The 17,077-nt window shown below is 42.2% G+C and overlaps 1 protein-coding gene across 16 annotated transcripts in view; it reads right to left on the bottom strand.

Moving 5' to 3' along the window:
• PRP4K (pre-mRNA processing factor kinase PRP4K) overlaps positions 1-17,077 on the bottom strand; it is a 632,535-nt gene that overhangs the window by 567,323 nt on the left and 48,135 nt on the right. For all 16 annotated transcript variants that reach the window (XR_014962111.1, XR_014962103.1, XR_014962108.1 and 13 more), the window contains exon 2: positions 11,000-12,211. Coding sequence is in view for 1 of the 16 variants with exons in the window: in XM_085607184.1 (XP_085463310.1) it covers positions 11,000-12,211 (1,212 nt within the window). In the remaining 15 variants the exon portion in view is untranslated. The remainder of the gene's footprint in view (positions 1-10,999; positions 12,212-17,077) is intronic.

Here is a 17,077-nt window from a genome sequence, read left to right as displayed (position 1 = left end):
TTGCTCATGACAATGCCGTTTCTTTAAATGTTTTAAAAACAAAAACATAAACAAAAACAATGTCAAGAGCAATGCCAATAGCTCTAACTTTACCAATGCCGAGACCATTGCATTGTAAATGCTCGTCTTAGGACCTACTGGCCTGTTTGGAGACAGAGCTTTAGCTGACAAAGAACAAGTGTTCTGTTCATTCAGAAAATGAATGAGCAATAAAGATGCCTTTAAAAATTGTTTTTATCTTGCCATTTTTGCTGTGTATTCGAAGGCAGATCAAATGTCAGCTTATGTCTTCTTACAAATTGCTGCTTATTTTATCCTGGAAATTGGTGTTTACTTTTCTTTCTCTGACTGCAAAATTAGAAAATCGGATCTCTCCACCTTATACAGATGTCTCTCCTAGCCAGCAGTACAAGGTAGAACAACAAGCCCAAGTGGATCTGTGAAAGCACCCCGTTAATAGGATAATTTTTACTAAAAATCACCAGGTGGAGATCTATCTATAGCCGTTTCAAAAATAGACGTTAAAGAGTCCCCCACATTTTTCCGGAAGGAGCTTAACTCCGGGCATTCAAAAAAATGTGGATATCGTCTGCATTATCAAGTTTACATCTGGGACAGTTTGGAGCCGGTAGCGGGGCAAACTTGGCAATCTTGGCCGGAGTATAGTAGAGCCTATTGAGCACAGAAAAGTGGTTTTTCTTTAAACTGGCGGGCTTAATATATTTATAAAGTAACTTAAGAGACGATTCAAAAAAGTCTTCAATACCATGGGCAAGTGGTGTTAAGTTCCAAACTGATGCCTGAGAGGGAATCTCGGGATCCTCTGTTTCAAGGAGCCTTGTGTACCACAAAGATATTTCTTTCTTTTTAGGCTGAGGGTCTTGCAGTGTTCGCTCGAGTTCCCAAATCCCTATAATTTCATCCGCTTCTGCCTCATACCATGATCTTAATTGGAGGAACTTAAACCTGGAAAATGTAGGACCGATCTTAGCTTGTAAGATCTCCCATGGAAGAATCCCATCTGAATCCGCCAGATCTGACTACCTCACCAAACCAGCTCTTTTAATCGGGGTTGCCAAGCTATCACACAAGCAAGCAGGGGTCCCCGGGGAATCCCAAATAGGTGCAAATTCAGAAAAATAACCTATGCTCCATATACGTCTCACTTTGTACCAGGTCATCAAGGCAGCCTTGAGAACCTAAAGACAAACCCGTTTAAAAAACCTTGGGGTCCCAAATTTATATAGGAACCCTCCTTGTCCACTACCTCCCTCAGCCAATGCCATTTCTCCCAATAGTCTGCTCCACGTTGTTTCCTCTAGGATAGTCAACAACATCCTGATGCCCTTAAATTGGAGGAGCCATCAAATACCAATTAATGTCCGGAAGAGCCAGCCCAGCTTTTAAGAGTTTCCTTCTTAATTTTTTCTATGACATCCTTGAACTTTTGTGTCCCCATATAAAACTCCCAATTTTCCCCTGGATCTTACTTATTTTCTTATGGGGAAAAGTTAAGGGAACTGCATTAAAAAGGTGAGTCAACTTAGGTAAGACACACATTTTCACAAGATTGACCCTCCCATAGATCGTCAAAGGGAGGTTTTTCCATCTAGCGAAAAGGTAATCAATTTCCTTTTCAATTTTCCCCAGATTTATCAAAGGGATTTTATTCAGATCCTTAACAATTTTAACACCTTAGTACCTGAATTCTTTGCTGGTGGGGCCGACTCTATATACGTGTTCCAACACATGACTTCAGTTTTGGCTGAATTGGCTAGGTACCCTGAGATCGAACCGAACTCCTTCAGCCTGTTTTCGTGCCGTGGAATGGAAATCTCTGGATCACTGGTGTAGACTATAACATCTTCGGCATACAATGCTATTTTACACTGATAATTTTGCGATTTAAACCGACTGATATTATTATCCAATCTGATAGTTTGCGCTAAGGGCTCGATGTAAATATTAAATAAGAGGGGGGATAGGGGGCACCCCTGTCTTGTCCCTCTCTGAATATCAAAGCTTGGAGTCAAGGAACCATTCAGAAGAATCTTCGCGGTTGCACCCAAATAACAGATCTTTAGAGTCTGCATGAAGATAGGGCCCATACCCATAGCCTCCAAAACCCCCCAAAGGTACCTCCAACACACCCGGTCGAAGGCCTTAGCAGCATCTAAGGCCACTACTGCCAGGGGGTCCACCCTTGTTTCGGCCAAATCGATGTTGCCTATCAATAATTGGGTTTGTTCCTAAATTACTCTCCCCACCATAAAACCTTTCTGATCAACATTGATGAGGCTTGGTGCCAATTTCGCCAATCTCCCTGCCAGAATGCCCATAAATATCTTGTAATCAGCATTCAGCAGGGAGATCGGACGGTAGGAATCAGCCATCAGGGGGTCCTTTCCTGGCTTCAATATTAAAACGATCGTGGCCTCCTTCCAAGATCTGGGTATCACCCCAGCGGAGCAGTAAACTGAATTGAATAAAGTATGGAGTACAGGTAGAAGTTCATCAAGTAACAGTTTATATACTTCATTGGGGAGAGCGTCGAGACCGGCAGCCTTTTTATTTTTTGATCTCTTTATTTGAACCCTAATCTCTTCAATGGTTATGGGCGCATTGAGAACATCTCTGGAGGATTCAGTAAGAATAGATAGAGATTTATCCCTTAGCCAGGAGGATATCAGGTCCTGGGAGGGGTCTAGGTTCTCCTTGTACAGATCTGAAAAAAGAGATAAGAGGCATTCTTGCATCTCTTCAGGTTTACTAGATTTACTCCCACTACTGTCAATAATGAGTTTGTTGATATTATTTTTTGCCCGATCTATCCTTGCCTTCCAAGCCAATAGGGCCCCTGCTCTTTCCCCATACTCAAATATTTCCATATTTCTTGCTTGCCATTGAGCCTTACATTTCAAATACAGGAAACACCTAAGGTCCTGCCTGGCCTCCTCCAGATGCTTCCCTATCTGCATCATTTTTTGTATGTCCTCTAAATTAATGCTGCCCCTTTCCAGTTCTAGTGCGGATATCCTACTCTCCAAGGTCTGTAGTTCCAAGATCTTTGTTCGATTCTTGGAGCTTATTAGGCCATGTAACGTACCTCTCAAACTGGCCTTATAGGCATCCCATACATAGTCTATTGATGTGGAGACTAAGTTGACAGTAAAAAATTCAAGAGAGGACTCTCTGATGGACTGAACAGTTCCTGAATCCGATAAAAAAAAATCTTTTCAGCGTCCATTTTGATGGCGGGCGGTTGCCGTTCATGGAAAATAAAAACAAAAGGGGGGCATGATCAGATAACTGGCTCGGCAAACCGATATATTGAAAAAATTATCAAGTGTTTCTCTATTAACCAACACATAATCTATTCTGGAGGAATGGTGTTTTTTTTGCAATGGAAAGTAAAACCTTGGGCACCCCCCATCTTAGCCCTCCAGAGGTCTACCAAATTTATAATAGATTTTTCATAACCCTACGTGATCGCGGGGTCCCTATAACATAACTCAAATTGGATCTATCTTTAGCAAGGTCATGCCGGACGTTAAAATCACCTCCTATTACCAAAGGAGGAGGGTTCGTCGTAATTAGACTTTCTTGTAGTTTAGCTAAAAAAAATAGGATCGTCGGTAGGGCCATAGAAAGATGAACAAGTCATTTCCATCCCCTCAAAATCCAACAATGCTACAATCCATCTACCCGTTTGATCTGTCTGGACTGTTTTAATCCTACAAGGAACCCCTTTCTTCACCACAATTGCTACCCTGTGACTACTTATTAGTTCCTGGGGAAAACAAAAACACTGTATCCAGGGGGTTTTGGAAAAATTATCTGTGACTCAGTTGGATTTAAGTGGTTTCCTGCAACAGACAAACTGTGCTGGTGAGAGTTCTAAGTACTTTAGGATCAACCTTTGCCTACGCGGGCATCTCAGAACATTCAAATTCCAAGAAATGAAATGGATTTTACGACCCCCTTTTTTCATGTTACCTGTCATTGGCTCGTGGATCTATTGCTGGGATTTGATGAGATTCCTTATTTAACAGGTGAGATGAGGAATCTTTTTTTGTAATTTTTTCCGTCTCTGCTCCCCACCCTGTGCTCCCCCACACCCTCCCCCCTCCCCTCCGTGCCCCCCATGGTCCCTAGACTCCCCAATGCACCGAGGAACCCTCCCTTCCAATAGGCTTCGCCTATTCGGACACAGCCCCCTCGGGCTGTAGTCAATTACATTAAACCTACTAAATACTGGGGACCAGAAACCGAGCTCTCAGAAAATCCTCTTCATTCTTCCTTTACTTCCCTCCCCGTTTTTCGTAGTGTATCTTTGCAATGAGAGTGTCCACTTCTTCTGTAGAACGAATCATGAGCATGTGGTTATTCCACAACACACGCATTGTAGCTGGAAACCTCAGTTGTGCTTTGGCCCCGAGACTGTTTAAGTCTTCTAATCTTTTCCCCAACTCCCACTGTCTTGTGGCCGTTATATGCGAGATGTCAGATCTGATGGAAAAAGAGAAGGGGGGCAATTCTGAGAATGAAGAAGAGATGACCAATTCCTTTAAGGCAGTTGTTAAAATCAGCTCTTTGACTGAGTATGACAGAATATTTACCAATATCTTCGGGGGGTTTCTGCCTTCCCGGATTTATTTTGAAAGGGTCCCTATGAACTCTTTGAATCTCGTAGTTAAGATCGATGTTAGGGTCATTCTTAAGCACAGTACCCTTCAATAAGGTAATCAAGAAACCCCTTATATCCTCACCCTCCAAAGCTTCCAGAATATTTAGGATCTTCAAATTGTTTTTCCTTGAATGATTCTCCAATCGTTCAATGTCGTCCTTCAACTCCTTATTTTGAGTGGTTAGTTTTTCCAAGTGGGAGGTAGTAGTCTCGATCGATTCTTCCAGTTTAGGGATTTCCTCTTCAATTGCCTCAGTCCACGCAGTGACTTCCTCAAGCTTCTGAGCAAGAACCTCACATGATATCCGAATAGCAGCCTGGTTCGCTTCTGAGACGGAGAACCTGTTGGCCAATTCTGCTTGGTTCGTCTCAGAAACAGTGAATCTACATGCCATCTCATATTTCATGGCCAAGAGTAGGTCTGCTAAAGAGTGTGTATTTGATGCCGATATAGTCGGGTTATTGGGAGGAGAGAGAGTTAGAGTTATATTGACCGGGCTGGCCAAACCACCCGGGTCCACCATTTGCACCAATGCCTGCTCCTCCTTCTGCTCTGTCCCAACCTTCTGCACAAATTGTTGCTCAGCACAGCTCTTTCCCTGCCCTTGATCCTGGTCTTGATCTTGACCTTTCTGTTGTCCCAGTGCTGAGTATCTATTGGTAAGACTGATCGCCGGATGTACCTCCAGTTCTATGCTGGTAATTTCAGCAGATACTAAAGGCTGGGATGATTCGGCGGGGTTCCACTGTGTGATTTTGTCTGGGGGCCCGTTACCCTGACCCAAAGATATCTTCCCATATGGACTTGTGGGAACAGTAGTAGAAGTAGGAGCCAGGGGTAGCGTTGAAACCGGTGTAGATATAGGAGTAGTCCCAGAGATGGGCTTGAGCGTGTTCTTATTCGCAAACGCAGATGAAGACGGGGCGGTGGGGTAGTTGAAGAGAGTGATATGACCTGGTAAAAGGTTTTCAGGGACGGGGTGATTTTCGATTTTATGGTAGAAGTTTTTTTGTCCCGAGATTTCGCCTTGCCCTTTTGAGTTTTAGCTTTTACCGGAGTTACAAAATGACCGTCCCCCCCCCCTCCTGTTTACGCTGTCCCGCTGTAGTTCTAACTTCTGCTACAGGGGGAGAGACTCGCTGGGGTAGAACTGACTGAGTGATCGCTGTATTGGATGCTAAATGTGCTGCTCTTGCCCGTATATCTGCTCAGTTTAGGGGGGGGGGGGGGACGTACCCTCTTGAGTCCTGGCACACCTCTCCATACAATCAGAAGACCTCCCAATAACCTCATTGTCACTAAAACATTGGGTCCACACTCTATCTTCCAAGATTCCTGGCGCTGATCACTTACTAGGTATCTGGAGTCCTTGAAAACCTCAATCGACGCAACCCGCCAAGACAGGGTCCCCCTACCTGTTCAGAGCCTGGAAAAACATCCACCGGGTTACACGCTCTTCCCCTGGTGCAACACAACAGCAAGGAAAGAAGCTTGCCACGTCTCCGCTCGAACACAGCTACTCCCCACCTCCAACACGGCTTCCCCGCCTTCGCCGCCTGGGAAGCCTAGAGCGTCGACCACGGACGGGACGTCTCGCACTGACTCGAGCAGGCTCACTCGCATATCCGGAAAATACAGCCGCGAGGACACAATCAATGAGGGAATATAAATAAATGTAAAAGAAATGCAATCATGGGCGGTCTTTAAGCAGGAAATAGCCGCTTATCCGAGCTTAGGTTTCTGGCCGTCATAAAGAGCCCGAGGGAGTGAGTCCGCGGCCGTTAAGCTGCGGCCGCCATGTTCCTCTTCCTCCGGAAACAAAGATTTTAATAGAATCGGAACAAATTGGAATACTTTATCTGTGATGTGCAAAAGATAAATATTTGCTGAAACTGAGTTCCACACATTATCATTTGTATGCTATGTAGTTTTTATCAGCAAAACGGCACATCAGTGGGAATGTTTGCGGCCATTTCATTGGAAAATGTCTGTCTATGACAGTGTGCTACATCATGCTTTCATGGTATAGTTATAAACCTGAGAGTTTTTAAATATGAACTGAGAAGATCTTCTGTTCCTGTCCTGATGACAATTCTATAAAGGAACAAATAGGCGAGTCAGGTGTGACGTGTACCCTGCACGTGGGCTAGATTTGTATTATACATGGAGCAAAAGTTTAGCCTATTTGATCAAACTAACTAGTTTTGAGTACAACAGGCATGCTGAATCACATAATTGAAGGTGCTATTGTATGTGATAAAAGAAAAAGGAGGATCAATTAAATAAAATGTGTGTCTAGAATCATACAATTTAAGACGAGTTTTTGGAACATGAGCATTGCATTCAGGGCGAATAGGTAATTAAAGGCACTAGACCCGCAGGTCTGATAACATTTTTCAGTTCTTTTGATACAAGTGTAAAAAATGAAATGATTGGTTTTTAAAAGGATCATACACATTCACACTAATCAGTTAAAGCCTCTAATGTGACTCCTTGCTCCAGAAGACCAGGAAAAGCAGACACAAATGGAAGAAAGTTCACCAGAATTGAAATGGTTGAGCGTGGAAGAAGGCAGCACTTTAGTTAGCTCTGGTGTCTTGTCACGAGTGGTAGTTCTATCTGAGTGAAACCAGTACGTTTAATTTTTGATGTATCCGGGAACACGGCGCACTTGTACATTGCAAACACGCTCTCAAGCTCCAACATCTTACTGTAAGCAATCTTAAACAGAAACACAGAACAGTTTGCAGAGTCAATTGTGCATTTCTGTGATGATGTGTTGGCAGTGGCAAAGAGCAACATCAATAGATTAAAGAATCCTATGAGATCTACAAGGCCTCCACCTGCAGGTCTCTGACTTCATGGGGGCGAAGACAGTAGCTGAAAGAAGACTGGTGATCAGAACCAAGAAGTGAAACACATCCTCAACCTTAATGCAGCTCTAAGGAATTGTGCTCAATCTTCAACTACCAATACTCTTACGATGACGCATAGTACACAAAACTGCTCTCGTATTTCACAGTTAAGCTCAGCATTCTAAGGCAAGACCACTCGTTTACAAATAGTTTTCTTCTAGCTCTCAATCTTCTAAAAAGTAGCATGTAAAGTCTTACTTTTCATTTTCCGTGCATAAAAGAACAGTCTGACAGACCATGGTCAACAAACTTTTTACACTCCTTATAACTAACAGCAATACTCTTCAGGCTAGAATATCAAAATGCTACTAATCATGTAAGGCTTCAACACATACATAATGAGAACTGGTGGCCTTTACACAAACAACATTGTTCGGCTGTAATTTGGACCACCGATGTTTCCAGAATTTTGCTTGGTGTTTCGACAGGCTCCTCCATCAACAACGCCATGCCAATGCAAAACATAAAATTAAGCACTTCATGAGCTAAACAAAAGGCTTGGTGCAAGAACTGCCAAAACTGGTTACCATCTGGAGTGACAAACAGACCACACGCCTTTGTCTATAAACATTAACACAATCTGGAGACAGTAGTCGTTTCATTTTGTGAATCCAGAAATAATCTTGCTACAATTTGAATATGTATTAATGTAGAAACAAATAGGAGCGAAGAGATTGAGATGCACAGCCAGTTTCAATTTTGAGGCCTGTCACCTGCTTTTGCGTCATTTCTTCAAATCTACCTACCTCCCAAAATCCAACCATATGTACTAATAGGATGTACTTATTTTGAGTTCTTGATCCTGTTTGCAAACCACTGTAATGACTTACCAGAGAAGGTCTTCAGTGTCTACATTTGTATCAATTAAACTTGGCGAGTAAACTATAGCATTGCAGAAGTAGCTTGATGATTATACGTGGGGGAGTTTCTAACACTCCTTTTTTGTCACAATCATGGTATCATAGGTTGCTGCTAGTTAAAATGTTTTACATAACACACATGGGTCAGAGAAGGAAGCTTCAGTTAAACAACATTCAAAGATGGCCAATAAACCCAAGCACCATTCGAAGATATCCTCAGACAGCAGCAATCCAAGGCCGCAATCAAACATGACACCATTTCATTATAATTTTCTGTAAGGTAGAGTAAGCAAATCTCAATATCGGTACACATATAGTAGGATTGCGGTTTGGTATCAATGAGTAATACAGCGACCAAGTATTTTGCAATACATGTATTGATTTTTGAGGCAACAAAAAACATAAGTAGCCACTATATAATTTCAAGGCAGTAAAGAACTTGGGGCAGCTGCTGAGGGTTGCAAAACTAGTTAGTAAGGAGGAGTATCGTTCATTATCTGAATTAACAAGACAAAATCGCTCCAACAACTAAGAATGGCCATGCACCACCACTCACAGAATCAAGACAGAGCTATAAATCTGTCATTACTTTCAATGTCCGTTATTAGTTGGTGGAGCAATTTGTCTGGTTAATTCCGATAACAAAACAGACACCTCCATGCTAACTAGTTCCTTACTGCCTGGAAATTATATAGAGGCTGCTTATGTTTTACATTGCCTCAAAAATAAAGGTAATGACCATTGCATTTAGATTTGCTTACTCTGCCTTACAAAAAAGTATATTTCATATTTGTGGGCATAAGGGTATTGCCCTCCTTGGGGTAAGCAAACTTTTAATTAGCCAATAATAGTTAGCCTAACTCTGGAAATTCTACCCCTTTGGAGACACTCACCATTGCATTATAGCCATTTCCAAGACCAGCTTATTACTGTTAATGGTTACTCTTCTATAGGTATAAACAGGATATTCTTCAGCTTGTTTCTATTCGTCACTCCTGTTCTAGTTCTACCAGTTCCACTTCTGTACCTGTTCAACACGAGTCAATTCTGCAACATTTGGTTCTACTCCAGTCCTGGACTTGCAAGTTCTTGTATTATTACATCAAATGGTTCAGCCATACAAGAAAATCCCTGCAACTGGGATTGAGCACCTTTGAAATTTTTGGATCCTTTAAGGTTTTTTATTTCCTTCTGCTGCTGTAAATTAGGTCACACATGGAACTGACAGTGTGGCCTTTGTAAGTGGTTGTCCATTTATAAGGGACACTAAAAAGAGGCAAATGAATAACCCTATATTCAGCCTGTGACAATAATGTTCTGAAGGAACACATTATCTTTTGACTGCATGCGTCATTGAATAATGGTGTGTTTGAACAGGTCTCATTAATTTACGCACACAACTCCTCATCCTCCTGCTCAAGGGGTCATGTATGATGTCACAAATGACAACTCAAATAAAATGTAAATTACAGATTACATCACAGATCACATCACCATTGCATCACTGAAGCAACTCAAAGACACTGCAGCTCTAAACACTTGACCATACACAGCATAACAGGTTGCGAGAGCAGCTGGTGAGGTGAGAGTCCAAAGGGTTCTGGCCTCAGCCCTAGAGTACCCTTCAGCTGGGTAATGCAATTGGGTGGTGGGGGGATTGCAGACATCACAGCATACTCTGGTCATAGAAAACAAGCAGTGACCACGGAGTGCGGGGCTTCACCTTTGACTAGGCTTTGCACTCAGTACGCAATCTTCAGGGACCACTGAACAAAGTCTCTCAGCTATGCTTATCTGGCAATGGTTGCAAGCTCCAGAAAAGGCCATGTACTACTCTGTACCCCAGACACTGCTGGGCATGACTGCAAAAGACACCACTCTTATCAAAGGGAAAACAATGGTGGGAATCCATAAGCTCTTCTGCCCATTGTGTTCTTGGTGATAGGCCTTAACTTTACCAGGGCCTGTACTCAATCCCCCTCCTTCCTCCCCCGCACTCCGGAAACCCACTATTGGGCTTCTCCTATGGTAATGTCCAGCAGCCTCAAAGTACAAAACATAACTTTTGGCAAGGTCCTACACTCAAAGTCACGGTACCGATAACAGCATCAGCAATAACGATGATGCCAATTGTGATATCACGAGAAGTCACTGATTAAACAATGTATGAGGCAACCTGTATTGTCATCTCGCTGAGGTCATGGGCAGTGAAATGAGTAAGAGGGAGAAAATGGTTGTATACCTCCCGATAAATGTCAAATTACAGTGCTATTTAGATTGTAAAACAACCATATTGAACGATAACTTCTCTAACAGATTTTCAATCATGTTTTTCAATATATACTTTTGTTCAGGTCAAGCAATTAGGAGTACAGTCCACCTGGAATACAGAGGTCAACAACCTATGTTGATATTATTAGTTTGCTTCTTAATGTACCACTCTACAAAATTGCTAGACAGTCGCAGAATTTTCAACTGAAATGAACAACTATAATGGATAGTAAACGTTTGGATGTAGTCAAAAGACTAAAATTACCTTGGAGAAGAAAGTCGCCTTCTTTCAGGTTCTTTCCTTTTTCTTTCCAGGGATCTGCTTTTTGCTCCGCGTACAGGAGAATGAGTCCTAGGAGGAGACTTGCTTGGTTTAGGCCGTCGATCAGTGAGTAAAGGAGATCTGCTTAGTCTCAAAGGCCTATCACGCAATCTTGGTGATAAACTTCTACCTCTGGGGCTGCGGCCAAGTCTTTTACTTGGGGACCGATTCTCTTTTCCTGAAGAGGGATCTTTAGAGGGAGACTTGCCTGGCTTTTTGTCTTTTTCAGACTCAGATTTTCTGGGTTTTCGATCTTTGGACTTTGACCTCCTTTCTTTGGATTTACTCCTTTGCTGTCTGGGAGATTTGGATTTTTTACTTTGATCTTTACTTCGGTTTTCATTCGCTTGTGGAGACTTCCTGCGTTCTCTTGATTTAGATTTATCGTCAAACGGGGATTTGGCCCTTGCAGTTCTCTCTTGCGATCGTCGTTTCAGCATCGGTGAGCGCGTTTTCGGGGCCTGATCTTCAGACTTTGTACGTTTCATTGGGCTCTTTGATTTTTTCCTATCTTTGGACCTACCCTGGGCTGGTTTCTCTTTGGCAACATCAGTAGCGGCCTTGCTTTTCTTCTTTTCCGATCTGTGTTTAGTCCGTTCTTTTGATTTGCTTTTACTCCTCTTCTTCGAGCCTGTTTTAGAGTCCACTGGCTCATGCCTCCCTCTAGTGTGTGTTGCCCTTGTAGCAGATTTAGTCCCATTTCTCACTTTTTCATGAATTTCCCCCTCTTCCTCAGAACCAGATTCATATCCTTGCAATATCAAACTCATCCCTGACTGGACCTTCCCTTCCATAAGTTCATTGTCAAGTTCAGCTTTTATCAAGGCTCTCTGCTTCTCCAAGTCTTCAAGCAGAGCAAAGTCGTCAATTTTAGCTTTTTTACTTGGTGATCCATCTTCCTTTCCAACATCCCCAAGCAATTTTCGTTTGTGCTTCTTGTGCTTATGGTTGTGCTTGTGCTTATGCTTTTTTTCCTTTTCTTTATCTTTGTCCTTGTCCCCCTCTGGAAGGTGCTTGTGCTTCTTATGTTTACCCCGATGCTTGTGTTTCTTTTTTTTGTGCTTGCTGTGCTTATTCGGGGTTGGATCTTCAACATCAATAATCCCATTCACCTCAATGACACTTTTTTCCGACCCATCACCATCATCTTCCATTCTGAAAATACAAATTGCATGGGTTACCAAAGGGACAAGTAAACAAAGCACATCTGTTCATTGTTTCTAGTGCTGACAAAAATCAAATGTGATACTCCATATTCAGACCTACATAATCATGGAGGAGCATTAAAAAAATTCTGAAATTGCCTACCTATTTTGTTATATTTCCTTGGAATGATTTTCCCTAATGCTCAAAATAGTACAAACTAACTGTTTTGTTGATTATCATGCCTCTACTCACAGGAACATACATAAACATTTTACCTATTTTCCATCCCACACGCATATAGAAGTCAAACATGCACATTTTCAACTACTGCTTGATGGTATACCGTTACTGGTATGAACTATCCCATGGGCACATACTCACTTCTCCATATTATTGGGCGCAATGAACAGGTTTCTCACACACTGCATTTGTAAATCTGAAATTGTATTAATTTTAAAAGCATATTTGGAACCACTTTATGATGTACGATTCAGTCTTTATTAAACTATACATAACTCCAGGTCCAGCAGTAGCCAGGAACTTCTCAATGCAAACAATGCAGAGGGGGATTTTTGTACCCAGTAACATTACAATAGGCAGAGTGTGGGTTCTGGGCGGCATAGAGGACACGTTCATAAAAAGGTTAAACAAGCATTTGCAATGCAATAGGTCTCGCATTTATGAGAGTTTGAGCAATTGGCATTGTAGATGACAATGCCTTTTATTTATGTGTTGTTTTAAAAAAATATAAATAAAAGGCATTGGGCCAGATGTATGTAGAAACCGTTTTGTGATTTCCTAATTGCGAATCGCAAGGATTTGCAATTAGGAAATTGCAAAATGGCATGTATGAAAGTGTGTTGAACACTTTCTGCAATTCCTGAGGGGTCGCAAACGACCTACCTCAAGAAAATTAATGAGGTAGGTCGCAATGTGCGACCCCCTAGGAATCGCAACAATCACGGTAATGGTGGCCTTCTGGGGTCAGCAGACCATCATGTCCGTGATTACTTTTAAATAAAGCAAAAAAAATGTTTTAAAAACAGACAGTTTTCCTTAAAGGAAAACGGGGTGCATTTAAAAAAGAAAAATGAAAAGTTCTCTTATCCTTTTTAGGTCTCGCCTAGGAAGCCCTTGCGATGTCTCTTCGAGACATGCTGTATTCAGGATATTGGCACAAAACTCTGCCTACTTTCCACCCATCTTTTAATTAGCTCCTGTTCCTGTCCTTTGTAAATAGTGGCTTTTCATTGGTCATTAAGCTTAGAAGTCCTTCCAGTACCCGCCTTTTCTCTTCTTGTAACCTCCCATGAGGACACCCCCTGCTACATGTGTTATTACGCCCTGGGTTTTAATTACAGCCTCAAGGCACTATTTTCTTAAAGGCCTTCAGACAGGACACTCACTTGGTCCTAAACTAGGTTGGCAGTGGTTACTTTACTCGCTAGCACAAGTCACACTTATTAGACCTTCAATAAATTTCTGTTCATCAGCTCCACAGAGTACAACCTAATCCGGAATTAATATAATAATTCTTTTATCACATTTCAAAGCTACTAATTGTATATATGGGCATAGCTATTTGAATGTACTCGTGGTACTGTCTTGCATGCAACACATTATAGATAGGGTGGATTTACCATATCTTCTGCAGGGTGCAGTACCATATGTGACCAGAAGTTTATGATGCTCAGTAGGTACCTCTAGGAGCAGCCTGCAGTACTGCACCTAGACGTTCAGTGCTGGTGCAATGCTCACTAGGGACCTCTAGGAGCAGCATCCAGTACTGCACCTAGACAAGCAGTGCTGGTGCCTTGCTCACTAGGGACCTCTAGGAGCAGCTTGCGGTACTGCACTGAGACATACAATGCTGGTTCCTGGCTCACCAAGCAAGCATTTGCAATGCAATAGGTCTCGCATTACTAAAATTATAAACTATTGGCGTTGCATTTTTATTTGCAATGCCAATACCACAAACTATCAGTAATGTGAGACCTATTGCATTGCAAATGCTTGTTTAAGAGCAGGCAGAGGTCCGTGGAACCCCTTCCTATTTGCGAATGGGTTACCACCTACCTGAAGTAGGTGGTAAAATACAAATGTTTGGCGACCGCATTCAAGGTCACAACACATTCATACATACCATTAGGATTCGCTATTTGGAAGTGACACCCTAAACATGCCCCTTCCAAATAGCGAATCGCAAACACATTTTGCGATTCAGTTATAGGTTACCAAATCGCAAAATAGGGTTTGATGTCACTGAAATTCAGATATATTCTTTTTTTTCTAATGCAGTCCAACAAATATTGCTTTTCATGCCCTTTTCCAGCATAGAGTATAGTCGTCTCATAGAGTGTGTTCACAACGTAAAATGCATTAATAACCTGGGTAGAGTCAGGAAAAGCCAACGAGTGAATAACAAAGCAGGGCCCAAGCTTCTTAGGGTGTCACTTAGACTATGTATTAGCATCTTAGATAAACAAACAAAAGAGCGCGCTGCTATTTGCAATACTCGCTGGCACAGGACAGAACGCCTGTATTTATTCTATATTTTTAAAGACAAATGTACATAAGAGAAAGAAAAATGTGCACATAACCCCTAAGAAAGACAGCATTCTTGGAAACCCGACCTCTTCAAAAGCGATGAACAAGCACCTACAGCGACAGTGGGAAGGAGACTTGCAGGGAGAAACATATAATTACTGGCTGAAACGTGGAAAAGTAGAGCATCAGGCTTTCACCTCCTAGAGCCCAGTGAACAGTTAGGGCGGTGTAGTCCTCTCCCTTGACAAGAAATTGAGTAGCTTTGGCTAAAACAGTGAATTAGGGAGGGGTTGAAGCAACCTGTGGGGGTCCCTTAGGTCCCATCACAGCGGAACATTAGCCAGGAAATCGCAAAGCAGTCTGTGTAGTACCAATGCGGCTTGCGGTTTTTTGAGGGAACTTCTGGCATCTCCTTTTTTCTTGCATGCAAATCAGCAGACTTCACAACAAATACCAATGAAACTTATATCAAAGAAAACATCAATGAGAACCTGAGCTTTAAGGATTCCCAAAACGAACAAGGGCTGGCAGCTGTCTGCTTATAGTACAGTCAATTTCAGTTTTCAACCAGGAGCGCAGCAGCCACCGAGAATTTCAAGCCAGGTGTATGAACTCTTCAGTCAAATCAAGCTTAAGTCCTGGTGATATGGATCCCAATCAGCCAACAATGGTTCCACAGCCAGTCAGTCAACCAGCTCTCGTAGCGGACACACATCTGACCTGCAAGGAAAATTAGATGACATACCCCTTATTCACTATAGCTGGCCCCAAGGGGGGCCAAAAGGGGTCCAAGCAGGACCATCAAGCACAAGAAAAGGCACAGGAAAAAGATGAAGACCTAAGCAATATAGTAAGGTCTGCTACAACTTTAAATTTGATCCTCCCACTGGCAACCGGAAATTCGAATTCAAGTATATTCTCTCCAACTGAGGCGCCAGCGCTGGTACAAAACTCTTCATTCGAGATAACACTCAACCAGATACTATTGCGAGAAATGAAATTGTCTCTGGAAAACGCGAATAGAAAAACTAAACAACAGGTGGGCCAGATCAGTACCAGTATACAACTCTCCTCGCATATGACCCAGGTGGAGCAGAGGGTTTCTTCCTTGGAAGATTCAAATAATGTTTAGGAAGGGGCCAATATTAGAATCCAAGCAGAGTGGGAAGAGCTGCAGATGAAGCTAGATGACATAGAAAATAGATCACGGCATGCTAATCTAAGGTTCGTTGGAATTTCTGAGGATCGTGAGGCAGGACTATCCGTCACAATAATATCAGACCTAATCTTCAAGCATGTTCTTCCGGATAAAGCATCAGAAGGAACTGATCTAACAATCACAAGGGCACATAGGGTTCCTGCAGTTCGGTCAGCAAACGCCAAGTACCCTAGAACACTTTTGGGACTTCAGAATTAAAGAACAAATCTTATTTTGTGCCATCAAGCAGAAACTTTTCACCCCTTCTAACAACTTTTTTCGAATTTTTACAGACATGTCCAAAGAATTTGTGGCCTTAATTGATGACTTTAAGCAACATTGAGCTCCGGCTGCTATTGTTCAGCAATCTAAAGGTTTTGTTCAAAGGACATGTCCACATTTTTCAATCCATTGAACTAAAGGAACTTTCTGCATTCCATCATGAAAGACGCAGGAGGAGGAGGGACCAGTAGCAGAGCCTCCTAAAGGATTATAGGCGTTGGAGGCACCAGACCGCGTATATTATTTTGGAGTATAGGGAGGGGCTGAGGAACTTTATTCTTTCTATATTAATTTGTGTGTTTACAAGGAACTATTTTTTCTTTTTTTCTCTGCCACATCACCTGTAGCAGTTTCTAGAGTGCCATGCCAAAACACTCATGTACGGGGGATGGGGAGGAGGACCGATCATGGGGGTGACGGGCGAGGGGAGGAAAAAAAGAGCAGGTATCTTAAATAGTAAATGTGTTACAAATTGTTGGATCCGAGTACATTAGGGGGAACATTTGAAGGAAACAAAGCTCAAAAGAGAAGAAGCAGACAAATAGGCACAGGAAAAGTAGGATGTCAGCACTTGTTTAAATACTCACCACATATCTTGCATCATGAGTAAAGATTTTATATAAATTGAGGCGTGTAATATTAATGGGGGCAATAAAAAGATCAAATACAAATCTACACTTCAATGACTTGTAGCAGCCTGAACGCCGATAATCCTACTCCAAGAAACAGATTTAAAATCACAATTGAAACTACCCAAAGTGCCAAATTCTCTCTCTCAAGCATTCTTTGCATCTGCAAATGCTGTGATTAGAGGGGAGGCCATTCTGATTAGTCAGAACATTACGGCG

Source organism: Triturus cristatus, chromosome 5_2, assembly GCF_964204655.1.
Source record: "Triturus cristatus chromosome 5_2, aTriCri1.1, whole genome shotgun sequence".
Taxonomy (NCBI): Eukaryota; Metazoa; Chordata; class Amphibia; order Caudata; family Salamandridae; genus Triturus; species Triturus cristatus.
This window is presented reverse-complemented; position numbering and strand designations above follow the sequence as displayed.